This window comes from Camponotus vicinus, unplaced genomic scaffold (genome assembly GCF_025532165.1).
Source record: "Camponotus vicinus isolate PSW18456_S1 unplaced genomic scaffold, iyCamVici1.0 SCAF_2, whole genome shotgun sequence".
NCBI lineage: Eukaryota > Metazoa > Arthropoda > Insecta > Hymenoptera > Formicidae > Camponotus > Camponotus vicinus.
In genome coordinates this window covers 13,887,451-13,913,641 of record NW_028141956.1, presented here as the reverse complement: position 1 = coordinate 13,913,641, position 26,191 = coordinate 13,887,451, and the positions used below count along the sequence as shown (strand labels likewise).

Here is a 26,191-nt window from a genome sequence, read left to right as displayed (position 1 = left end):
TCTTTTGTTCCACGTGCAAGTTAATGTACAGAATTCTATAAATATACTTTTGTTGATCTCTTAATAAATCATAAAATTATTAATTCACGGATATGTGGTCTTAATTTATTTTTAGCTTTCAACCTTGTAAATCTTATATAGCCTTTTATATTTATTAAACAACTAATATATACGAAGCCTTTCATTAATTACTTGAACCTTGATTTGACTGTTTTACTGCGCTTTTCCAAAGTCAGATTCTAGAATATAATTTTTAGTTTTGCACTTCAAAAAACTGACTCTTAGAGGGGTTAAATAAATAAATAAAAAATGATGAGAGGAAGAAAAGAACATACACACATATCTCATATAAGTAAATAAATAGTAATGTTGAAAGAGAGAAAACTAATATTTTTATATAATAAATTATTATTGATATTAAATTATTTATATTTGTATTTATATTATTATATGTATTATATTTGTATTCACTTATTATTATGTATATTTATATGTGATTTATATTTAATTTGTATTAATATTGTATTTTATTTATTTATATTAAATTATTATTTTAACATTTTATACAGAGAAAGAGTGAGAGAGGGGGGGGAGAGAGAGAGAGACGTAATAATTTTCTTTCTCTGCATTTCTATTTTTAACTGTACTTATTTTACTTTAACTATATTTTCTGAAAGATTGTTAGTGTACAACGGATTTTTCAAATTATTCAGATATAGGATTATCCTTAAACAATACCTCGTCGGTACCAACTGTCAATAATCGATGTGCGATCGTTGGTAAAGCAGATTACGTTCTAGCGCCTAAATTTTTTGAAAAAGAACAAAACAACCACGCTTGTAATTGCGCCGATTTTGCCGAAACTACACGTTTGTTGGCGAGCCTGTTTCAGACTATCGCGCCGCCATTTTCTGTTAACAATTAACTACAGAGTTCTACGCTTTACATTCCGGAGGCTGCATCAAGAGCATAAGACATGTCCTCTGCAAGCGGTGACGAAGCCGAACTCGCGCTGGTCGAACCAGGTAAGAAAGGAATCCCGTCGATCAGTCCGATCGATTGCCGGGCCGTTGCCGAGGCAATCGCTCGTATGCAAAGACGTGCACTCGGCGTGAATGCCCAGCCCACGAGACCGCCATTTCGAAGTGGCGTCTTGTGTGTAGAGCAATACAAATATATTTCATTTACATTTTCAGTGAGACGCACGAGATCTGGTCGAGCTAGGAAGACGACGGTGGTGGCTAAAAAATCTCCAGTGAAGAAGCTACTCGCGAGAGCGACGCGCTCTCCCAGAAAGATTCACGAGATCGAGGAGCCTGAGGTATAAACCTTGCAAATTCTTGCAACCGGTTGCACCAGCATCGATTAGCGTTATTACTTGTTTACTTAAGTTTTCTTATCTGTTAACTGAACTAAGCTGAACTAGCCTAACATGCTAGTCCGACTTTGTTTTCTTTTCTTTTATTAGTATATTTGAGAGTTATTATTGTATTGAGGAAAAATAGATATTTGTGAGTCAAATTGGTCAAAAGAGATTTTTAATGCAATCTTAATTTTAATTTACTTGTAATTGCAGGAAGAAGTACCTGCTATGGAAGAAAGCATAATAGAAAATATGTCTGAGAATGGAGTTCAACGGTTATCGGATATTATGGTTGAACAACGTAGTGAAGAAGATACACCCATGTTGCACTTGGAATTGGAAGATTCCGAAGACACTAATATACATGAGATGAACATAGGTCAAAGCGAAGAGATTGAGCAAGATGTAGAAGACATGGTACATAATATACAAAATTTTTGTTCAATTGCAAGATTGAGATTTTATTTTCCCTCATTTTTGTTAATTTTTTATTTGAAGAATGAGCATCTTTTATCTTATTATATATATATATTGATAGCGTAATATAATATAATATTTTTAAATATTATAAGTAAGTGCTAAAATTATTGATTTGCCACACAGGATCATTCTAACATAAGATCAGAGAGCATAATTATAGAGGATAGTAGTATGGACAAAGTGGAAATGCTGACTGAAGATATTGAGATGGAGAGTCAAGACATCGGTAATAATGATTCAAATCAACAACGTGTACTATTTGATTTTCAAAAAGTTATCAATGAAGTTAAAGAAGCCATTAACGGCAATACAATGACAATCCTAGAGACAGAAGAGGTAGATTCAGAGGTATCCACAGATACTGCTAGAATCCAAGTTATGGAAGTTGAGGATTCAAAACAAGAAATATCAGAAGATGTAGATACTGTTATGAACAAGGTAGAACCTGATATGGAAATATCACAAAGTGATTCTCTTCCACGCATAGAGATAACTGAAGCTATTGAGGATGATGCAGATGATGATGCGAAGAAAACAGAACCTGATATGGAAGCAGTATCAGAGGATGAGTTACCAAATGAGTCCACAGCAAAGGTAAAATTTATATTATACATTTCACATATAGATATATGTAATTAACTTTCTTACATTTTGTATAATAAATGCACAGGAGCCTGAAACCGAAGCAGTTTCTGATGAAGAATTGCCAGTTGCTGCCCCAGCAGACTTGGGTGAAACCGAATCTGTATCTGAAGACGAATTACCACCGGACAGCGATAAAAAGAAAAAAGGAGGGACAAAATTGAGCAAAACATCTGAAAAGAAAATCAAAACAGAAAGCGGAAGTGAGTGTTATTTCTATGATTTCATAAATTTTTATAGTTTAAAATTAATGTTTATTGAGGATTACACATTTCTTGTATTCTTTTTTTTTAGCTAAACGTAAATTGAACGCAGAAGGAGAATATGATCCGAGTTCCCCAACATCTGAAAATAATGATGAGGCACCTGCAAAGAAGGTTGCTTTATCGAATGAAGCAGATGCAGGAGATAAACAAGAAATCAAACCAGCATCGCCGAAAAAGAAAACACTGCCCGAACTAGAAAAGTATTGGAAAGCCGTTAATGAAGATCCATCTGACTTCACAGGATGGACATATCTTTTACAATATGTTGATCAAGAGGTAAATAAAAGCTCGTATGGAAATTTTACTAAAATTCAGTTTTTATGTCAATTACTCTTAATATTCGATTTCGATTAGAAAGTAGTACAAGTGTAATCACAAAAATAAGATATCATGATGTATAAATTTATTAGAAGAACTACTATTTAAATAATTTTTTTATGGCAGAATGATGCAGAGGCTGCGCGCGAAGCTTATACTAAATTTTTGGAGCGTTACCCATATTGCTATGGTTACTGGAGAAAGTTTGCCGATTACGAGAAGAAGAAGGGCAATCCCGAAAATGTCCAAATGGTGAGTACAATTATATATTACATTCATTAGGTTATTTCTCACACATATGATATCATTATAATATTAATCTATAATGAAAATAGCTCGAGTTAGGAAGACGCGTGGGCAGTGTGCACGCACATAAATATGGTTTTCCCTTCCAACAGCATAGCACGTCTTGCGGCACCTATTCGACTCTCTTCGTTTATCATATAGTTATTTATTTACTTATTATTCTGCGATACTTACAAAAAAATGCTATATTACATATTTTACTATCTTACCGATATATATCAATTATGATACATATGTCGAGCGAGATGATGAGCTAGTTGTTTCCAATTTATTTTGCGAAGCGCCTCTTGATTAAAAAAAAGAAATATTGTGTTATATTTACTGTAAGCATTTGTACACATAGCTTACTACAGAAAGTATTGTAAAACTTAAGCATAAGATATATGCGCTATTCTTACTTTATGTAAGTAAGATATGTCGGGTTGGGGGTTAAATCAAAGTCAGAGACAAAGACTTAGGACACGTGCACGTGCCAGAGAGGAAACAAGAGAATGTGGCGGAAGACACAGTGGCGCCCAGATCGGAACACCCCCTGACTTTTAAGGTGAATGCACAATGCTCTGAAATCTCTGTGTTAATTAAATCTTTTTATTTACAGTACGCGTACGATATGTGAGTACACGTTGCTAAAAAGAAAAAAACCATAATGCTTAACGAAAGCTAAAAGCAAAATAGGTATAAGATTTACCCGCCGATAAGTCCAACCCAGTTGTAAGCTGTTCTAAAATACGATCCGATAATCCATTACCGCAGGTATTCGATCAAGGTTTGAAAGCTATTTCGCTAAGTGTCGACCTATGGCTCCATTACATCAACCACTGTAAAACCGTCTATGAAAAGGATGAAGAAAAGCTTCGGGAGCAGTATGAGAGAGCTATACAAGCTTGTGGGCTTGAATTCAGGTAATAAGCTTAAAAATTTCTTCTAAACGCATTTAAAAATATAATTTAAATATAAATATTAAATTTAAATTAAATATTTATTTTTATTAATCAATATGATTTTATCAAAAGTAATTAAATTATCATTCTATTATTTTAATTAATTGTAACAAGTAAACAGAATTTTAATAAACGGTTAGCAGGAAATAATCGAGTAACGTAATATTTTTATGTAAAACAGATCTGATCGTCTCTGGGAGAGCTATATAAAATGGGAATTGGAGGGGAAACGTTTGAGCAGAGTAACAGCACTGTATGATCGTTTATTGTCGACACCTACCCTTGGCTACATCTCCCATTTCGAGGCATTCCAGGAATTCGTATCGTCCAATTTGCCGAATCGTATCTTAAGTGTTGATGACTTCCTTGCGCTGCGTGCTGAAGTGAAGGCTCTTCTCAAGTCGGATGACACTACCGCAACATCCGCTGCTGATGATGCACCACCCGGTGAGGAGCCGCCGCCCCACGAAGTACCGCCTACCGACGAGGAAACACGAGCCATCCGTGAGAAGATCATTAGCAGCAGACGCAAAATGCACAAGGCGAACGTGAATGCAGTGGCAGCGAGATGGTCCTATGAGGAAGGGGTGTGTATCACATATTCAATTACAATTATACATATTCATAAAAAGTAAAAGTAATAGATATTAAATAAAATTAGGCTTTTCAATGTTATTGCACTGAAATGTTTCACATTGCTGTAAATGAATAAAACTCATTTCAATCCCTCTCACTGAAGTTTTAGAATTACCTATTCACGCAGTAAATGTGGATCCATTGTAATACAAAAGTCAATCTTTTACAAAGTTTTGCATAGTAAGTAAAAAAAAATATATTCCAAATTAAAAAATTTTCAAATAAATTGATATCGCATTGAACAAGTAAAACTTGAATTAATTTATAAAATGTATATGATTTAAAATCGCATGGTTTGTATGATTAACAGATAAAGAGACCATATTTCCATGTAAAACCATTAGAACGATGCCAGTTGAAAAACTGGAAGGAATATCTCGATTTCGAGATTGAACAAAAAGATCAAAATCGAATAATTATTTTATTCGAGAGATGTCTTATAGCTTGTGCACTTTACGACGAGTTTTGGATGCGAGTAAGTAAATCATATCATTGTGTGTGTGTGTGTGTGTGTGTGTGTGTGCGTGTGTATCGGTTATACAGGGTGTCCCATGACTGAAGATCCATACTTTAAAGGCGTGTTGCTAATGCCATTTAGAGTAAAAAAAGTCTAATAAACATATGTCCGCAAATGCTTCCTAACAGAAATACAAGTATTGAAAGTTGAATATTTAAAAAAAGAAAGACATTTAGAAAAGAAAAGAGACATTTAATTTAATTTGTTCATTTACAAATTCTGTTCAAAATGACATCCTGCAGATTCAATACAAAGTCTTGCCCTGCGTAAAAGTGATCTAACAGCTTGCTCCACCATTCCAGGAGAATTTCTGATTTGTGTTGCTGCATCCATAATTCTGTTAATAAGTTCATCCCTATTGTGAGATTGTTTCGCATAAACCATCGACTTCATATGCCCCCAAAAAAAGTAAATAAAAATGTAAACAATAACAGACTAATAGAAAATGTTTCACATATTCATATCAACTTTCAATGCTTGTATTTCTGTTAGGAAGCATTTGCGGACATATGTTTATTAGACTTTTTTTACTCTAAATGGCATCGGCAACACGCCCTTAAAGTATGGACCTTCAGTCATGGGACACCCTGTATAACTGTAATATTATAAGAAAAATAATATACATATATATATTGTTTTTTTCTTTGTACAGTTTGTGCGCTACTTGGAATCATTGAAGGGTGATAATACAGAAAAAATTCGAGACGTATATTCGAGAGCGTGTATGGTGCATCATCCCAAGAAACCAAATTTGCATTTGCAGTGGGCGATCTTTGAAGAAGGTCAGGATAACTTCGAAAAAGCTGCCGCTATATTAGAGAATATTGATAATGCATTACCAAATATGCTACAAGTGGCATATCGACGAATAAACTTGGAACGTCGTCGCGCAGATTTGGACAAAGCGTGTACATTATATGAGAATTACATTAGCAATAGTAAGAATCGGACAATCGCTAATAATATTGCCGTGAAATACGCGCGATTTCTATGTAAAGTTAAGAATGATGTTGACAAGGCGATTAAAGTATTAATGAAGGTACGTTTAAGTATAAAATTACTTTCTCTATCTATTATCTATATACCGACAGAGGCCTGCATTTAGTGATTAATATATACTGTACTCGCATTATTTATAGGCCACAGATAAAGACAAAGATAATCCTAGACTGTACCTGCAGTTAATAGATTTGGCAATGCAGCGAACGCCAGTCGACACCTTAGAAATAGTAGGTTACATGGACATGTTTATAGAAAGAGAACACGCAGATCTCGAACAAAGAGTACTTTTCGCACAACGTAAAGTTGAATTCCTAGAGGATTTTAGTCCCGATATTCGGCAAGTGTTGAAAGCTCATGAACAGTTTCAGAAATGCATCAAACAAGCGAAAGAAAGAAAGAAGACGAAAGGTGACGACAATAAAACGTAAGTGTACTTGTTAAAATAAAAATATTATCTTATAAATTAATTTTAGGCAACTTTTATCAAATAATATAATAAAGTGATTAATCTGAAACATAAATATTATTATTTTAAATATAATTAATATATTATTCCTGTTTAATTGAAATTCCTTGATTAAAAATAATATATATATTTTTATATTTGCAAAATTTAAAAGTATATTAAAATTACGTTTTTAATAAAGAATGATCTAATGTTTGTGTTGTAGCGATTCTTCGCCTCCAAAGAAAGTAAAAACCGATCAGTCAAATGTGCCACCTTCTCCGTCCGTGGGTTCACAATCTTCGTACCAGTACAGCAGCAGTCCGAGCGGGCCCTATCAGTCACAACAACAATTTCAAGGTGGACAGTATAGTGGTCAAGGTGGTTATCAGCAAGGTTACCAACAGTACCCACCTCCATCGGATCCTAATTATGCTAATTATCAAAATTGGCAGTACGGTCAAGGCGGGCCACAAGCTTATGGACCTTACAATCAGTGGGGATCTTACAATTATTATTAATATGTACTGTATAATCCTTTAAGACTTTTGAAACTTATTGTTAACTATGTGTCTGTACATTCTTTAGTATTTTATTTTTGCGATATTTAGAACTCATCAGAAAAATTATTAATTACATTTAAAAATACCTCGGCATCCTAACATAATGAAAACTTGTATATCAATCTCTTTCTGTATCAATATTTGACGTCTTGCATGAATATCTATCATGTATATTGAATAAACTGTACACCTGTTAGCAGAATTTTACTCCTGGTGTGTTATTTGTATCTTTTATACTTCAAACAAATTATAATTATTGAAGTTTAATAACTGTTTTAGTTTTTACATTAATTTAAATTATAAACAAAGAGTTAAAACACATGTTATATTACGGAAAAATATAATTTAATAAAAAAAGAATTGTCTCAAATATAAAAAGAATTAAGTTTTGACTGAAAAGACAAGAGTAGAACTGCTACTGGTATGTACAGATTTTAGGATATATATATGTGTTTACTTTAGAACATTACAGTTTCACAGTGTTGGTTACTGAATGTGAAGATGAATTTAATAGATTATGTTCGAGACTCCTAATAAATTATAATCCTGTAATAATTGTTGCATAATACACACAAAGTTCAATAATATCTTACAATGTATTGCAACATATTGGCAATACTATAAATGATAGTGAATCAAATTTCTACAAAGCATTGATTTTGTTACTTTTTGCGAAAATGCCATAATTGTTACAGATCTTAATCTTTTCTATTTTTTCGCGTACAAAATTTCGATATTACTTTGCTACTTATTCCTATTATCAAAGTCCTATTATCGAGTTTTGTTAATCAATACAGGATATTGAAAGTAATCTATTATGAAAAATATATTCTTCATAATAGATTACTTTCAATGATTTTTCAACAAATAAAAATTTTGTTACTTATAATGCATATATAAAGTATATCAATTATATCTTGGTAATATTTGATAATTGTTAGTTAAATCACAATTATAATTTATTTCTATAAATGAATGAGTTTCCATTAATAATAATATGCTGACATAATTTCACAATTTTAAAATTTCACGATTGTTTATAAATATGTTTTGATTTCTTATTCAATAATGTATATCTGTGTATTCGAAATTTCGAAAATTAATTCAATGGAATTAAATGATTTCTTTTTCACATAAATTTTACGTTTTAATATAAATAAAGAAGCTTTGTACAAATTAAGAAAATTTTATAAATTAATTTCAAATTTAACATCATATCATCATTTTCATACACACTCACATACACGCACATATTATTGAAGATTTAATAACACCAATTTTGGTTTTGAATATATTTACTCGAATATATTAAACATTTCAGATATATTAAATTGACATAGTTTCATATAGTTGCCTTTTTTATATTGCATTCAATAATGATCAACTACTTGTTTTCTTGTTTCATTGATACTTTCTTATATATGATTATTTTTCTATTTTACTCTTTAACTGAATTAACAAATCATATAAAAAAATTATTATCCAGAATTTATGCAAAGCTAGAACTTCGTTATAAAATTCTAAAAAAAAAAACATTAGCTGAACAAACTGTTTGTAAACTTAAAAATTGCAAAATGCATAAATATATCGATGTTAAGCTTAGCCTTAATTTTTATCTTTTAAAATGTATTTAACAAAGTTCTATTTAACATTTAATATTTTCAATTGTTCTAACTTTTCAACATTATTACATGATAACATATCTTAATTATATATTATCTTATATATTATCTGTTTTGCAAAAGATTTGTGGAATATTAGCAAATTACTATATAGTCTCGAATATTTCAACAAATAGGATTGTCGTCAACGACTAATCGTTTCCTTTTCAGTATAAATATGCAAAAAATTAAATTCTGCTTTGATTAAACTCTTGTGCATATATAATTAAATGGCTCTAGATGATTCATACGCTTGCCAAATACTTGAAAAATTGAACTGAATCTTATTTAATGGATACTATAATACATACTGCGAAAATAAAATTAAGTTGCACTTATTAAATATTTGGCAGGTGAATGGATCCAAAATCGATATTCAAAGTTAGTAAAAAAGGATATATATATGTCTAATGTATAACTTCGTTTAGAACGAATATATATATAAGTTAATTGTCATGAGACTTATTCATGTAATTAATTTCAGTATTAAACAACCACAGCGCTTGTGGCCATCGTATTAAGTCCACAAGTGCCATCTCCGCGATAAACTCTATAATATCCTTGTTCGCCCCAATGTTTTCCCCAGCTATTTTTGATAGTCCAATATGGCAGCTTTTTATGGAAAAGTGGATAATCTGAAAGAATATTAAATTTAGTGTTGTGACGTTCATTGATTTTAACATTATTTTAGTGAATATTCGACAAAGTAAATTAAAAAGATATAAAAAGAATATTGATTTTTAGTGAAATTTTATTATTATTATTATATATATATATATATATATATATATATATATATATATATATATATATATTATTGAAATGTATTTTTTAATATTAATAAAATAGATAAAAAACAAAATTCTATTAAATTATCATAAACTATAATAATTAAAAACATTAATTTTAATATTTTTCTAGATTTTTATAAAAAAAAAGCATTTGAAAGCTTTTTTTAACAATTCAGCAGTTTGTTTTTAAAGATTATTGAGAAAAGGATACGTACCGCTCGTACCATATCCTACAATGAGTACGCCATGGTCCAAGTTCTTGGGATTGCAGAAGAATTTAAACGGATGCGATACACCACCGACGTAAAACTGCATGGCATTGGCATTAATACCAATAGAGATTGGACCGTTTTGCACCAGCCATTGCGCCATTTGCGTCTCGTTGGACGTTATGTTGACAGCAGAAGCCAGTTGTACCTTGGTTAAATTTCTCCTAAAATGACACTTTTCGTTCTCTGCCTCATACGGATAGTCCGACTCCAACTCGAGACCACCTAATTTCTCGATGGCCCTATATGCATTATCCGGTAGACCACCATTGCAGCCATCATCTAAATCGTCGCAGTCAACGAGTTCCTGCTCGGATAGAGATAGCAATCGGCCGTGCTTGATCGCGTACTGGCCTTCGACATTGCCCGTGACCGAAAAGGCCCAACAGGAGCCACACATGCCCTGATCTTTCACCGAAGTCACAACGTTTTTCTTTCGCCAATCGAATTTAGGTGGTAACTCGACGTCTGGGATCTCGGCTTCACGTAGAGGGATATCATTCTCTGATCGCAGATCCGGTCGCAAACCAAGATAACGCGACCGAAATTCTTCAGGTGACACGTCGGCGAACATGTTGACGTCGTAATGAGCAGTTCCTTGCTCGGTTTTACGTAATAATTGTATAATACCGAGATTCTCGCGGAATATTCTCAATCGTAGATTTCTCTCCTCCGGTGTGGAATACGTTCGATTGTAGGTTGCTACGAACTTATTAAATAACAGCTCGCTCCTCATATCCTCAGCGATCTGCAGCATTTTTTGGCTGTAATAAGCGCCACGCAGAGATCGCTTCTTTCTGTTTGTCGACGATGGAGGACATGTGATTGTTATTTCAGGTGAACCGTGATCGAGCCACGGTCGTGACCATACCGTTATTAGACATTCTTTCACTTCGCTTCCAGCCTGCAACTGGCAGTTGCTTTTGGTGCCCTTCAGGCAATCACTAGTGCCTAATTTGGCCTTGATTTTATAAAGTTTACCGGCGACTACCTGAACGCTTGCCTCGATGATTTCCACTATAAATGGCTCATTCGGACCGTCCGATTCCTCGGAAACTTTGCGTAGCGCTTTATTGGCGTAAAGTTGAACTTCTGGATCATTTACAGACGTCGTCGTGGGTCCACCGACCACCGTCCTTTCCGTCGTTGATCGTTTCCTTCTATTAACGACATCCGTTTCACCATTAGTCTCCTTGACATTTAAATCTTCTGTAGAAATCTTTTTTCGTTGAAACTTCTCCTCCTTAACAGTTTCGCGCATATCGGCTACAGCATCTTCCATTTTAAGGGGCAAATCAAAATGCTCTAAAAATTCTCCGAATTCCCTTGCTTTATCTGTAAAACCCACAATTTTCTCGTCATCCTGACTTCTGTTCAGCACTATTTTTACGTTCATAGATTCAGTCACAATAGCTTCCTCGGATTGTTTCGAGGGCGTCGAAGATGTGTGGGTGTAATTGTCGAGCATATTTTTCAAGCCTTCGTAGGCGTCAGCTACTTTAGTATGGGATGATTGTCTTTCATTATATTTGACCGTAACTAGAGGTTGACTCTCCGGCTGTTGAGATTGATTGCTAGTGTTGGAGTGAGGATTTTCCGCGTCCGTACAATTATTCTTGATGATCTTAAGAGATGTCGGTAGCCACGGTCGTTGCTCAAATGTAACCGAGCACAGCTTGATCGAATTGGTCGCTCGAAACGGACATTCCTGCTCTTGCTCCAGGGCATTCTTCAGACACTCCGACTCGCCTATCAATAGTAGCAGTTGATATTGTATCATATTGGACGAGACTGGTACTGAGCGAGTGACCTTTACGATGCTCATCAGTTTGTGCTTGTAATCATTCGCAGTCTGTTCGTCTATCGATTTTAACGCTTGCTCGGCAAAGACTAAAAGACTCGGGAGATTCGGATTCAACTCATATGGACAGCCTGGACAGTAGTTGTTACCGGAAGCAGGCACAGCAATAAATGGTCTGATGTTTTCATCTCCAGTTTCTTGAATCTCATGATCCAATTCGATGCTTCGATTATTATTCACCTGTTGTTCAGTCACGTTCTCCTGAGTGATTAGAGAATCTTCCTGATCCTGATAACTCTGCTGTTCCTGCGACGTATCATTCTGTGCTTCGGCTGTATAAAAGTACATGCATTGAATAGAATCATTCAGTGCTTCTATATTGTCGTCATCTACTATATCGCCTTTTTGTTTCACATCGATTGTACAGGCCTCCCTGGGACAAGATTCCATTCCGCATATTGGGTTCATATAAAATGTAAACTTATACAGCTTAAAAGGTGGCTCCTCCTACAATGAAAATAATAGAATTATTTATAAGTAAAATGCAAACTACCATAATCAATCAATTTTATAAGATCCCAGATTTAATCATTAGATATGATTAGAATAATAAATGCTAATTATTATTCTGGCTATTGTAACAATTGTTATGCCATTATAATATGAAATATATTTTGTAAAGCTAATAATCTGCTGCGTAGTAATACTCTTTCATATATTTCTTCAACTGAGTAGTATAACTTGGCCTGATAACCCAGAATATCACTATCTTCAGTTCATCATTATCTCATATATATAAAAATATATACCGATATGAATTAATGTACAGATATACAAAGGATTACACTTATACATGATACGTTGGTCAACTGTAAAAATAAAATAAATGTTATCTTATCCAAGTTCATTGGGAGTTTTGTTTAAAATCACTCGTTAATTGCTCAAGGAAATGAAGCAGTTTGCAAGAACTTATAATAGAGTTATACATTTTAATCTTAAATAAAACAAAATTTTTTTTTACTATCTTTTGTTTTTTCATAATATAGGAAAATTATGTGTGTTAATTTAGAAAGTAAATTAAAGTATATTAATTTTTAATATTATATAGAATATCTCTCGCCTATCTCTGACTATAATAAATAAATTTACGCTAATAATTCTTTGAGAATTAGATACAAAATTAGAAATGACATTTTTTTATTTTTAAAATTTTAGAAACAACATCTTTCTCAGAAAAAATATTCATTATTTCTAGGAAACAAAATCATTATAATTATACAATGACTTGATATCATTATCAGTTTATTATACGTATCCTTTGCAAGAAATCATGAAAGAGGCATTATATAAAATATTATCTAATAATTATTTTTAAGAAAAAGCATGTAATTATATAGTCTACAGATAATATCTCATGTGTTTATATGTTATATAAAAGATTATATACCAATCACATAAACAACTTGATTAAAATTAAAATGCAATATAGAAATAATCTATTGTCATAGATTGATGTTATATATTGCAGATAGACTTTTGCGATGCATCATATTTGCAAACAAGGTCCTTTCTACAGCTGACTGTCACCAAACAAAGAAAATTAAATCATCATCTATATTTACAAGTCTCCATGACATATGATGTGACACATGACTATCTTCAAAGAGATCGAAAGGAAAACAAAAACATCGTGAAATCTCAGATTCAGATATCACATTCTTCCATTCTACCACGATACGATATCGAATCTTTCACGAAAATTCTTCTTTCCTCGAAATCATATGGGCGTAACTCACCAATTCCTGCACACTTATCATCTCGCCTCTGCTGTACCGGTGATGCGTGGGCGAGTGTTTATTCAAGGCTCTCAACGCTTTCAACCATAATGTTACTGGCACCCCGTGTACCGAATCGTCATAGTTGAACGAATTCGTTCGCACCGTCTGCATGAGAAAACACGCCAGACAGAGGAGCGCGAAACCCACACGACTTTGTCTTGCCATTTTGTGGGACGCGCGTCGTCGCGCGTTCTATTGCTCACGATAGACCAAGACTCTTGCTAAGACTGATTATTATTGCGACTATATACACGCAACTACTCGACTACGCCAAACCGATCCTATCTGCGTCTGTTCGCGACTGACGGTGACTGACTCACTCACGCGTCACACACCGTCGAATCTGCGGATCTGTTCCTTTTAGTAGCACTTTGCACTACGTGCAGTCATTGCAGACAGCAAAGGAAGGTGACCTGATAATATTCGCGCTGAATCGCAAATATTATTGCGTGTCAAGTAAAATGAGCGGGAATATGTATTTATTCAATTTAACCGAATCTACAGCACAATTAAATAATTGACAGATGCGCTGAACGTGATGAAAAATTAACTGCGTGCGATGAAATCAGATTTAATTATATTTAGCATGCAACTTGGGTTTTTCCGCATTCGATCACCGAGCAAATGTGAGAGGGAACAGTTTGAATAAAAAAAATAATATATTTTTGCTTTAAGTAAAGAATATATTAATATTCCTTGCACGACATCGCGATTAAATCCTCTAAAACGAGAGAACGGCGTAATAAATAAAAATGATTATATATTGCATGATAACTCATCTGTCAATCTTTTATTATGTCAACACTATTTGATAATAAATAAAGTCATCCAAAAATCTTTTGGCTACATTGCAATTTTGCAATTTTATATACTTCACTTGATGCACACTATATAATAAATACATTTATTAATTTATTAATATTAATTATGATAGAAAAAATAATACACACACACACACACACACACACACATAGGGTGTCCCAGACCACCCGTACACCCCTTTTAAAATGAAAATAAATGGCTTTTACCAAAAATCGCGAACAATTTTTAAATAAATCGGATACGCTTTATCAAATGGTGATATTTTCAACTTTTGATTCTGACCGGAAATACGTCATCCGGATGGGAAGTTGAATTTTTTAGAGGAACATGGTACTTTTTATTATAGATTCGAATTATACGTGAAAAAATAAGAAACTTTTGTATCAAACGTTTTTTTTTAAAGTGCCTCTGTCAATCTTAAAATTGACCTTCATTATTTCATCACAGTTACTTTCAAGGTCAATTTTAAGATTGACAGAGGCACTTTTAGAAAAAAACGTTTGATACAAAAGTTTCTTATTTTTTCACGTACAATTCGAATCTGTAATAAAAAATACCATGTTCCCCTAAAAAAATTCAACTTCCGATTCGGATGGCATATTTCCGGTCGGAATCAAAGTTGAAAATATCACCATTTGATAGATCGTATCCGATTTACTTAAAAATTGTTCGCGATTTTTGATAAAAGCCATTTATTTTCATTTTAAAAGGGGTGTACGGGTGGTCTGGGACACCCTGTATATTGTATATGTGTGCAGTATGTTCATAATTTTCAATATGGCGCGTTCTAAAAATTCTATCTGTGGGGTAAAGTAGCATTTAATTGACCAATCAGGACAAAGAACTCTTTGCTCTCTTTATCCTGATTGGTCAATTAAATGCTCCTCTATCTCACGGATTTCCGAATGTATTCCTATTTATCACTCTTTGTCACGTGACCGATTTTAGTTCGCTCATATCGAAGTCCGATAGTAGGTGGCGCTAAAACTGATTTTCGCTTTTCCAAGAGATAATGGGTCTGTTCTTTTTAGCTGCACTGCTGCACTAGTGCAATAAGTTGGAAAGAGACAAACATACTTTCTTTCACTCTAACTAATTGCACTAGTGTAGCAGTGCAGCTAAAAAGAACAGGCCCAATTTGTTGTGCATGCACGTGCATGCTTCTCGCTCACGGTTTTCTGGAAAATGAATCTGATAGAAATGAATGAGAGTGATACAGAATCATTACACGATGCTAAATCTACTTCAAACACAGGATGGGCGGATGTTATGCAAAAAATTTTAAGGACAAATAAGCCAAAGAGAAAAAAGACAATAGTACTAGCTAAGGCAAAGAAATTGTGTGATGTAAAAGTAAAAGAGAAAAAGGAAGATATTTCTTTTGAAATTGATGGTATTAAAAATGTGACTGAGATAGAAGAAGCTAGTGTCAAAACAGGAGAGCATACTGTACACACTAAGCCAAGGATAAAAGAAAAGAATCTTGGCATTCGAGTAAAACCTTCCATTACAGATCAAGAACGTGAAAAAATGCTGCAGAAAATAGCCACAAGGTAATTTATATTATACTTGCAAATTTTTTATCATTAGCTTTTGTGTTTGTTAATAAATTTTCTGTATTATATTTTACAGAGGAGTTGTGCAATTATTTAATGCAGTAAAACAGCAACAAACAGATATTAGCAAAAAATTAACACAAGCAGGACCATTAGAAAGAAAACGCGAGCAGGCACTCAAAAGTATTGATAAAAATGCCTTTCTTGATATTCTTATGGGTGGCAGTAAAAGCATATCAGTAGATAATACTGTTCAATCTGAAAAAGTTATAGAACAGACAAATAACAAAAACAAAGTAAGCAAAGTTTTTTTATATACTACTTTTTGTAATATATAAATATTAAAATATATCCAAAATATAAAATTTTATAATATATTAATACACTTGTGTATAACAGTATAATATATTATTGATTTATCTTTTTTAATATGCATTAAACTTATAAACTGCTTATCAAGGCCATAATTGTGTTTATTGATATTGGTACACATTTTTACATTTAACATACAATTATAAAGAAATTGGTTTTTTGAAGGATGACAAAATATGGAGTGTCCTACGAGATGATTTTGTTATGGGAGCCAAGTTAAAGGATTGGGACAAGAAGGATGTAGAAGAAGATTCTTCAGCTCCCGAGGACATGAACAGTGATATAGATTGAAAATAAATTTTTTTCATATGATCTTCTTTCCAGGTAATTGTAGTTAATCTTATAAAATCTTGATTATTGACTATGTACATTATGAACTCAATTCGAAGCATTGATATTTTCTAGATAAATATGTAAATATATGAATTTTTAAAAATTATAATTTATCAATTTATTAATTTGTGCATTCATATGCTATAAGCTGGCCTTGCCTTCCTCTCTATAATTCATTTTGTGATCTTTTTGTGATTCAGTAAATATTTGTTTAGGTATAACAATATATGTACAATGTAAGTTTTACATAATTTTCATTATGAGAAACAATTTACTGATATCTTATTAATTTATTGATATTATTTGAATTCAAAGATATTTTTTCTATTAGATTAAGATTATTTTGCAAAGCAATATCTTTATTGTTTTATTAATGTGTTTAAATTTTAAAAAAAGGAAAAAATTTGTTATAATAACCATTATGAAACAAAATCCCATTGTCTACATATATTCTCCATTTAGCAATCTAAAAACTAAGAAGGCACATAGTATTATATATGCTTCACACAGGATTTTATTTTTTCAGTATTCGGTCAGTGATTTTTCCTTGCAAAATAGGACAACAATGATAATTGTGTACAACTTATATAATTCTCTATAATTATCTTATATATATATAATGTGTACATAAGAAATGTATCTAAAATCAACTGTTATTATCATTCACTTTCTGGAGCATACATGCAATTTAACATTTTGATACTTTGCTGTATCTGATTATATATCTTCAGTTCCTTCTTTATTTTTTGAAACTTCTATTAATGCATGATACATTCCTTTTTCTTTTAATGCAAATTTGTTTTTTTCTTTTATTATAGTTTTATTTTTGCTTTATCGTTTTTCATAAATACTAAAATTATTTGGTGTACGTCTCATATAAATAGTGCTATTCAAAAAAGAATGTGTTATTCTATAAATAATACAAGAGGCACACAAACATATTACAATTATTTAATAATCAGCATCTACTTAATTTATATATAATATTGAAGAAAAGAACTAATATTTTTTCTCAAATTGTTGTCGGTAATGGATATTTAAGAAACTTATTAAAGCCTGGACGGATTAAGTTAATTTTACTGTGAGTTGTTCATTTAAACTTAAATAATTTTTGAATATATGAAAATATCTTTATATTAAGAATCACTTAATGTTCATTTTTTGCAGTTGTTTTTTTTATTAAGGACTTTAATTAGTATAATTTATCGCATGATATTCATCAAAATCTTTTCTATTTACATTTTATTTTGTAAGAGTATAATAACTGTTCGGTATTCTGATATTTGTCATGGTTTAGGTTTTCATATTGCAACAATACAAAGGAATATCTTCACGTTCTTTCCGATTCTTTTTCTCATTGTGCAAAAGCTCTTTTCAATATTCAAAAAAATTTCGTTGTTCAGTTTCATATGGTATGATCATTTTCCAGAAATATGTTACATGTGTATATGTACGTGTATGTGTGTAACGGATTTTGTTAGTGTCACGTACAATTTTTATATTGTCACATATATATGTATATTTCATTTTATATTAACATCGTGGTATATATTTTCCACACAATATGTAATATTTTCCGCGATATTTCTAATTATAATTTCTCTCAACTCCATTTCCAATTTTTAACTCTGAATTTTAATTTGTTTATATGAACAGCATTGAAACAATATGCTAATAATGCTATATGTCAAAAGAATTTTTGCAACAACTTTCATTCATCACTTGATTACTCTTATTTATAATGTGAAACATTGTATAACATTTATCAAATTTAAAATTGATATAAAGGGTATAAGTTAAGATTCTTTGCATGAAATAAAAAAAAATATCATTACTAATTGCAAATCAAAATGTTTTTTTTTTTCTTACAAAGAAAGTCCTTAAAGGAGATGAAATAATATTAGTGTAGATATTTCTTTATATTTAGGTTAGCGAACTTTTAAAAAGAATTAGAAATTTTCTATGTACGTACTCTTAAAAATCTCACTTCAAATTCGAGGAAATCTGATCCTAAGTTCTTCTTACCAATCACTCGAAAGAGAATTACGCACATTATAAAGTTAAATTACACTCTGCTCTCACGAATATCAGCGAGTGCGCCAAAATTACCAGCTTCTTCGTCAGGAAATTGAACTCCTTCGGCTTCGTCCCGACTTCTGTCTTCATTTTCCAATCTGTTCCTTGCAAAATATCTGGGATCGTTGTCAACGACATTACGGTTGACTTCGTCTTGCAATTGTGAATGATCCAGACATGAGTTCCTGGCGCTTTGATCTTCCCGATACATCCGAGGTGATCGCTGATCTTCACCGACACATCTATCTCGTGCAACAGTTTCGACCTCCTCGGGGTCGGGCAATCTGACAAAGACCTGATGTTGATCTCCGTCTCGGTTCAGTGAACTCCTGCGACTGTCTTGGCTTAGCCTGGAGACGCTGCGGGCACGGTTTCTCGTATTCATCAGCTCGTTGCCGACGACCTGATGATTATTACGACCGTGCCGGTGGTTTTCGTTCTCATCAAGCGGAACGCGGAACGACACTTCGTCATGGGATGCGTGGAAAGTCTCAAGATTTGTATCGTTACTAGAGACACGCGGCATCGTTTCTCGACTGAGCCGATACAGACCAAGCTCGTTATCCACATAAAAGTTGTCCAACGGGTTGCTGATGATGGACGGATTGCGTGAGACATTCCGTCGTGGGTAGCTTTGTAAACTGGACAGGCTCGTCACCGTGGCGTAAGGATGATACCCAGGTACCGAGTTCAGCGGATTACCGATGATATGTGGACAGCTGTCTAAGCTCTGCATTTCGATCTCCTCTTTACTGTCACGACAGTAACCGCGCATATCGATTTCGTGCGGCAAATTAGCGAATCTGGGAATTGAATTAAATTTGGCACACTCAATAGTAATAATCAATAGCTCTCTAATTCACATATATTACTATTACTAGTAATTATGTACCTGTGTAAAAGAATGTCAGAATAAGAGGGAGGCATATCGCTCTCCTCTTTACCATAAATACTCTCATAAGTAGGTGGCGGAAAACATCCTACAGAGCCCAAACTATCCTTACTGGGTGTCTCGGCGTCCATTTCGAGGATGCTACCCTGACTACTTTGTAACTGGTGACGATTCACGCTTCGTGGATTTCTCTGAGCGCGCAACACACTATCGCCTAATTCCACTAAATCTAAACCTATCAAAAATATTAAACCCACTCTCTTATTTATTCTAAAAGATTTATCGAAATTTTTACAAAGAATACATGAATTATATATACTATAATTCTTTCCATAATATTTGATCAGCCAGTTTCTTTTTAAAGAAACAATAAATAAATTCTTTTCTGATATGTGCTTTCTTCATAATGAAAGATTACAACTTTTTTTTTATTTTTCGATATACTTGTTACATTCTGTATATTCTTTTAAAATAGAGAGAATTAAAAATATTATTTGAAATCTCTCAAACAATTTATTTTTTTTTTATTTTTTATTTTCACACTATTTTATTATTTTAATTTTATTATTTTAATTAATTTTCATCTAGCTGGAAATATAAAATTTCTAATTTTACCTGTAGGATCGGCCTGGAACTGTGTGAAGATCGTACCGTCGACGACGAGCATTCTGCCATGCGGCAAGAGAATAATCGTCGGCGTTGCAACCATCGCTTGATCGCTGCCGCTGAACCGCGCATCTGGTTCAGGATCCTCCAAACGACAACAACAATGTCGTCTACATAGTGACCGGCAGAAGGGAGCGCCCCAGCAGCAGTAAGCAAAAATGAAGCAGAGAACGGCAAGCATCACTAGGAGGGCAGCCACCCCTTGACCCTGCTGAGCGGCTGCGAGGGTTGGTCCGCCGGCGACGCCTACGCCGACGCCGAATCCACCGCTGCTGCTCATCTCGCCTACGATTTAACAGTTATCCTTTTTCATACGATGATATTATTGTGTTAGGTATATACAAGATATTTTTATATACAGATTTATACAAGATATTTTTACAGATTTTTAAAAGTTTTCATTCAAATTTTTCAGATTATCTGAAATCTAAATTAAATTTTTCTTTAGTTACAAGCTTCAGCAACAGTTTTCTCATAATTTTCTAATTCTTAATATAAAATACAACTTGATGATAAAATTAAAATAAACTTCACTAAAAATAATATGAAAACTGGAAATTTTTTAACATATTTTTATATAAAAATATAGAGAGAGTGTTAGTGTGTGTGTATGTATGTAATGTGCGCGCGTCTGTAAATTAAAATTTAAATTATATATATATGTAATTTTTTATAACATTAAAATGATACGTTAAAATTTCAAAATCACAAAGCAATCAAGTTATTTTTTATTTATCGTATATCTTATGAATGACGATGAATGTGTTATGTAAACGCGGACGAAACTGTTATGTATGGGCTCTCTCTTATGCTAATAGGTTAAATTTCATAGTTTTCACCCTGATTGACGGCCGTGAGGTGAAAGTGAAGCTTACGCGGTGATCGTAATGTTACATAGGCTGAGAGAGTAGGGCAAGCATTGGACAGTCGATCAATTGCGTATGTTCGCGTGTAAAGAAGTTTTATAACAATCGTCTAATCTACGTAACCAGTATGTGGCGCGGCACTCCGAGATTAAAGATATCATAAAAAAACACAACCTGATAAGAAATTGACCGGTCTGTAGCTCGAGAAAGTGATGGTGCAAGTAGTAATTTATATCATCGTCAATTTTATAAAGTAGTGTATGTTTTGAGAAATTTGCTACCTTTTATTATTTATAACATATTATTTTAAATAATGTTATTTATTGTTATTTATTATTATTAAAATATTAATTTGCATTTTGATAAATCATAATTTAATATAGTGTAAGCTTATTATTAATTTATTATAAGTTATTTTTATATAATTTGTTAAATTATGTAAATAGTAATTTTTATACATAATTTATTATTATTAAAAACAATGCAAGTTATATAAGAAATTTACTTGGCACATTGATATCATTAATTCAGCAAAGCAATGCGAATCATAATCTATATTTGATCTACAACCTCTTGTTCGTTAGTATTCTCTTGTTACCGTTGCTAAAGATGGAACGAAATAATAATAACTGCATAGATAATATGAATCATGTAAATTAGGAAAATGTTTTTTTTTTTATCATTTTAGCATTCTTATTCTTATTTATTCTAAAAAAATAAAATTTGTTTCTCATATATCGAAATTTCACAAGATCAATAAATATGTGCCAAAATGATCCATTTTCCATTAAGTTTACGAGATGCAAAAATATGAATTAAATGATATTATTTCATGCTATGACCTATTCTAGAAATTGCCTTTTTATAGTGATATTTAATATGTATATAGTCTCTTTATTATTTTAATATCTTTATATTCTGTAGCGCGTTATATAAATATAAATATATATATATATATATATATATATATATATATATATATATATATTTATTATCCGCATTTTAATTTTAAAAATAAGATCATTTAAGAAAATCATATTTATTATATAGATCATTTAAAAAAATTAAAATTATATATAATTAAATAAATGATACTATTATAAATATATAAATAAAATCGGATAAAAACGGATTACCTTGAGCAGTAATATTGTGAAGCCAAGCAATTCCCGTGGTTGCTGACTCCGTGACTCTGCGCGATCCGTAGACCATGAAAATGGTTAAAAATTTGATGGATCTTTCAACAAAAGAGAAGAGATTTATGTCTCCCCGACAAAAACTGCTATAACGATAGAGGCGACGCGATTACATTGACAATCCTCGGTCTTCAACATGTGGATCGACTTCGATCGGATGTATTTCTGCCGCGATAAACAAAGCATTTCTTGCGCGTTGTCGAACTTGCGTATCTGCGTTGTTATTTTCGTTGTATCTTTAAAGAGTTTGCTTTTTGTTAAATCGTGAAGATTAGCTAGCTTCTTGATTCTGACATCGTTGCACTTTTTTCGAATTCGTTTATCTTGAAATTAGCATTTAAAATAATTTACGGATCTTTAAACAGACCGCAAAATCACGAGCAAGTAAACACAATTCAATCCGCAGTATTCTAAGATAAAACTCAAATCACTTCACATTAAATCTTTAATTTATGAATATTTAAAAAAGAATGAACTTTTATTATACCAAATGAAATAAAAATAGTCAATTGTAAAGTCATAAAATCGCAAAAATTTAACTTATAATAATTAAAGTTATAGTTTCACAAACAATATTTAAAGTTATAGTTTCCAAAACAATCCGCGTTTATTTCCATTAGACTATATTAACGACGCAATGCTCATTTGTATACTCAGTTTCCAAGAGAGGACTGTCTCTTTTTCATGCACAAATCTAATCTATCCGCGATAACACTCGATATAACGTACTTGCACCGATTTCTCGCGCAGTCTATTCGATGCGGGGCACATTAAGTGGAAACCAAGAACACTGCCATCGCCATTCTTCAAAAACACTCTTGACCTATTTCCACAATGTCCCCACTTTGTGTGTATCAACCTGCTCCGCTGCTTCTCCAACGATATCTCTATTTCTCAATCGGGAGTAACGCCACTTGTCGCGACCCCGCTCTTGGCTTTCTTATCCCTCTCGTCAACCCTGCACACAATACATCGCAACCCTTTGGATCGCTGCACCACTCTCTTTGAGATTTATCTTGATTTACCCCTTCACAGCGTTTCTTAGATGTGTCCGCCTTATTTTCCGAGATAATTCAGTTTTTCAAATGAAAAATCGATACAATCAACTCGATTTTCTTATTTCTTAAGAAAAATGTTTCGCATTCATTATTTACGAGAAGAAATTTGAAGACTTGTCTGGAAATTGAAAAGAAAAATGCATTAAGATTTTCTTAAGGGAAATACTTGAGAAATTGCATTATGTTTTTTTCTATCTTCAAAAAATGGCTTGTTAATTAGTTAATTAGTTTCTTAAAATATTACAAAAGTTTAAGTATGTAGAAAATGTTTATATAATATGTTAATGTATAGAGAAATTTTGAAAATTTAAAAAGATAGAAGAGACTTACTTCAATCTTGAAAAATAATGAGCGATGAATCTCTTCAAATTCCTTTCACTTCGAAAAAGATTTCTTCAAAAACAGATTATGTAGCCATTCAAAAAAATGATTAAAAAAGCTTTATTATGCGACTGCTTCAGTAATATGGAAAACGTTCCTCACGTTTTTTTTTATTTCTGTAACACGAATATTGATTTTTTCCCTTCGGGAAATTTATTTTATGTCCTTTGGGAAATTTCGTTGTATCCACTTTCGTTGCCCAGCCTCTTTACATCGAACCATCGACATACCTTTCAATCCTTGACGTCACCAACTGCGGCCCAACACGCGCCATATTATTTACCATCGAGCGTTCACCGGCGCGTTTCCGGACACACTGAGAAAATAATAAGAAAGATATTGTTTCCTCGATGAAATCATTACATATTCTCATTTAACTTTTATTATATTGATATATCACCCATTATCTTGTGCTATTTATGTAATATATATTATTTCGTATAATATATGCTAAATCGTATAATAATGTAATCATTAATATTATATAAATTTAATTATTATTAATAAATTATTAATTATTATGTATCTTTCTCATCACGTATGCAATTAAATTATTTTTCGATTACGCGTTTCTTTAATTGTAATTAAGTTTTCTATATTGTCCAAGGTTATTTTTTGTGTTATTCGTCGATGAAAAACACATTTCTAACGACGCAAATCCATTTTCAGCATTCAATTATATCTCTATTAGTGATTCAATTTCTATTCTTGTTGTTTTGAATAGAAAATCTGATTTCATTTTATTCATCGAGAAATCCATTCGTGATGACCCACATTTATTCTCACACGTCCAGACTACATCTACTTTAATCACCTTATTTGCACATCGATGAGCGTCCACTCTGCCCTTCCTTTTTCTTCTTACAATTTTATTATGTTCACTCCGTGGAAATTGCTCGTCGCAAATATCACCATCATTGTGTATATCAGTTCCACGTTTTTACAATACAAGTTTTCCACCCTGTATATATATTAATATGTATATATATTTTGTATGTGTATGTGTCTGTATTGTCTCTTCTTTCTTTTTAAAGATTTCCCCCTATAGGAATATTCTTAGCTCGACACGCACTAGTCCGTTCCCTTTCATGTTCACCCTCCTCGCAAGTTCTTCGTTGTTAAACATCGATTCCGCATCGAGATATTTTGTATTGCAACTAATAACTGATAACGTGTGCTTTATATCTTTCTCATAAAAGTCGATACTGCGACGAAAAATAAACGTCCGTGTCATGACGCGACATCGGTAGCGAGAACGAGAACGCCAGGCGACCAGTGGGGCTATCCACCACCCACCCCATCCGGAGTTATCCGAAAGGCGCAGCAATCCCGTCGCAGTTCAACCCTCTTCGTTTCACTGCGCACTCGTTGCCGATGGACTCGTCGGCGCGATTTGCCCCTTCTTCACTTTCGTCGCATGCGTGCATATGCACGCTAAAAGGGATGGCAAGGAAAGCTGGAGAAGGGAGGATCGCGATCCTAATCTCCGATGCGGGGAAATACTGCAATTTAAAAATTTTGACGCGAATTATTGCCTTTTTGTCATATCAAATAACAATGATTTTTTTTTAATTTACACAAATATTGTAAAAATTAACATATATACAATTGACTGAACTCAGTATATTCTCGATATATTTTATGATATGCGCGACTATTATGAGAATATATTTTATTTCATATAAACACACAATTTTCTTGTATAAATATATAATAATCTGTATAATGTTCAAAAGGATAATGAAAAATATACTCAGAAATTAATTTTTGTCTGCCTTTTTTCTCTTTTCTTTAAATTTTATTAAAATCTAAAATTTAAATCAAAGTAAGTTCTTTTATATCGATTCAGAGGCATTAAATTTAAATTTTTGCTTATAAATATCGTTTTATAAGGATTGTAACTCACAAGATTTTTAGTTCAAAAATAAAAAAAGCGACATTGCGAGTGCCAAATTCTAAGATATAGTAACAGCGCAGAAAGAGAGAAAGGAAATGAAAAGGTCAGGGTGACTGCAACTACCCTGCGTCGTTATGCAGACCTACTTTTTTCCATGATATCGAGGGCCAAGCGACCCAAGGACCAAGATTTTAAGAATCTTCAAACTATAATATCACAACATACTCAGCAGATTTG

At 32.6% G+C, this 26,191-nt stretch overlaps 3 protein-coding genes across 5 annotated transcripts; 2 read left to right on the top strand and 1 right to left on the bottom strand.

The window, feature by feature from the left end:
* The first annotated feature begins 864 nt into the window (after nucleotides 1-864).
* On the top strand, nucleotides 865-7,686 carry Prp39 (pre-mRNA processing factor 39). Of its 2 annotated transcripts, XM_083092065.1 has the most exons (14): nucleotides 865-1,025; nucleotides 1,197-1,321; nucleotides 1,577-1,780; nucleotides 1,967-2,069; nucleotides 2,169-2,437; nucleotides 2,514-2,688; nucleotides 2,780-3,027; nucleotides 3,196-3,321; nucleotides 4,129-4,277; nucleotides 4,498-4,903; nucleotides 5,263-5,427; nucleotides 6,122-6,508; nucleotides 6,609-6,895; nucleotides 7,143-7,686. In XM_083092065.1, the coding sequence occupies exons 1-14, from the start codon at nucleotides 977-979 to the stop codon at nucleotides 7,435-7,437; spliced, it is 2,988 nt and encodes a 995-aa protein (XP_082948191.1). In that variant the 5' UTR covers nucleotides 865-976; the 3' UTR covers nucleotides 7,438-7,686. The 2 variants fall into 2 exon arrangements, with proteins under 2 accessions (XP_082948191.1, XP_082948190.1); XM_083092064.1 differs by having other exon boundaries at nucleotides 1,967-2,437.
* On the bottom strand, nucleotides 7,487-26,191 carry LOC145966415 (uncharacterized). Its single transcript, XM_083090462.1, has 10 exons — nucleotides 26,101-26,191; nucleotides 24,872-25,559; nucleotides 24,007-24,373; nucleotides 22,559-23,794; nucleotides 20,506-20,841; nucleotides 19,891-20,125; nucleotides 18,991-19,801; nucleotides 13,798-14,031; nucleotides 10,147-12,508; nucleotides 7,487-9,775 (listed from the first exon to the last, which is right to left on the bottom strand). Exons 4-10 carry the CDS (start codon nucleotides 22,632-22,634, stop codon nucleotides 9,627-9,629), a joined length of 4,203 nt encoding a protein of 1,400 aa, XP_082946588.1. The 5' UTR covers nucleotides 22,635-23,794; nucleotides 24,007-24,373; nucleotides 24,872-25,559; nucleotides 26,101-26,191; the 3' UTR covers nucleotides 7,487-9,626.
* Nucleotides 15,728-21,795, top strand: LOC145967301 (RRP15-like protein). 2 transcript variants are annotated; one of them, XM_083092067.1, is made up of 4 exons: nucleotides 15,728-16,214; nucleotides 16,294-16,513; nucleotides 16,755-16,913; nucleotides 17,449-18,139. In XM_083092067.1, the coding sequence occupies exons 1-3, from the start codon at nucleotides 15,847-15,849 to the stop codon at nucleotides 16,878-16,880; spliced, it is 714 nt and encodes a 237-aa protein (XP_082948193.1). In that variant the 5' UTR covers nucleotides 15,728-15,846; the 3' UTR covers nucleotides 16,881-16,913; nucleotides 17,449-18,139. The 2 variants fall into 2 exon arrangements, with proteins under 2 accessions (XP_082948193.1, XP_082948192.1); XM_083092066.1 differs by lacking the exon at nucleotides 17,449-18,139 and adding an exon at nucleotides 20,512-21,795 and having other exon boundaries at nucleotides 15,729-16,214.

Coding starts and splice junctions, on each gene's coding strand:
- Prp39 (XM_083092064.1), top strand. CDS start 977: ATGTCCTCTGCAAGCGGTGACGAAGCCGAACTCGCGCTGGTCGAACCA. Junction 2,689..2,779: donor AATCAAAACAGAAAGCGGAA/GTGAGTGTTATT, acceptor CTTTTTTTTTAG/CTAAACGTAAATTGAACGCA. Junction 5,428..6,121: donor ACGACGAGTTTTGGATGCGA/GTAAGTAAATCA, acceptor TTCTTTGTACAG/TTTGTGCGCTACTTGGAATC.
- LOC145967301 (XM_083092066.1), top strand. CDS start 15,847: ATGAATCTGATAGAAATGAATGAGAGTGATACAGAATCATTACACGAT. Junction 16,215..16,293: donor CTGCAGAAAATAGCCACAAG/GTAATTTATATT, acceptor TATATTTTACAG/AGGAGTTGTGCAATTATTTA. Junction 16,514..16,754: donor AGACAAATAACAAAAACAAA/GTAAGCAAAGTT, acceptor GGTTTTTTGAAG/GATGACAAAATATGGAGTGT.
- LOC145966415 (XM_083090462.1), bottom strand. CDS start 22,634: ATGGTCTACGGATCGCGCAGAGTCACGGAGTCAGCAACCACGGGAATT. Junction 19,802..19,890: donor TCTGACATTCTTTTACACAG/GTACATAATTAC, acceptor TTCAATTCCCAG/ATTCGCTAATTTGCCGCACG. Junction 9,776..10,146: donor TGTAGGATATGGTACGAGCG/GTACGTATCCTT, acceptor ATATTCTTTCAG/ATTATCCACTTTTCCATAAA.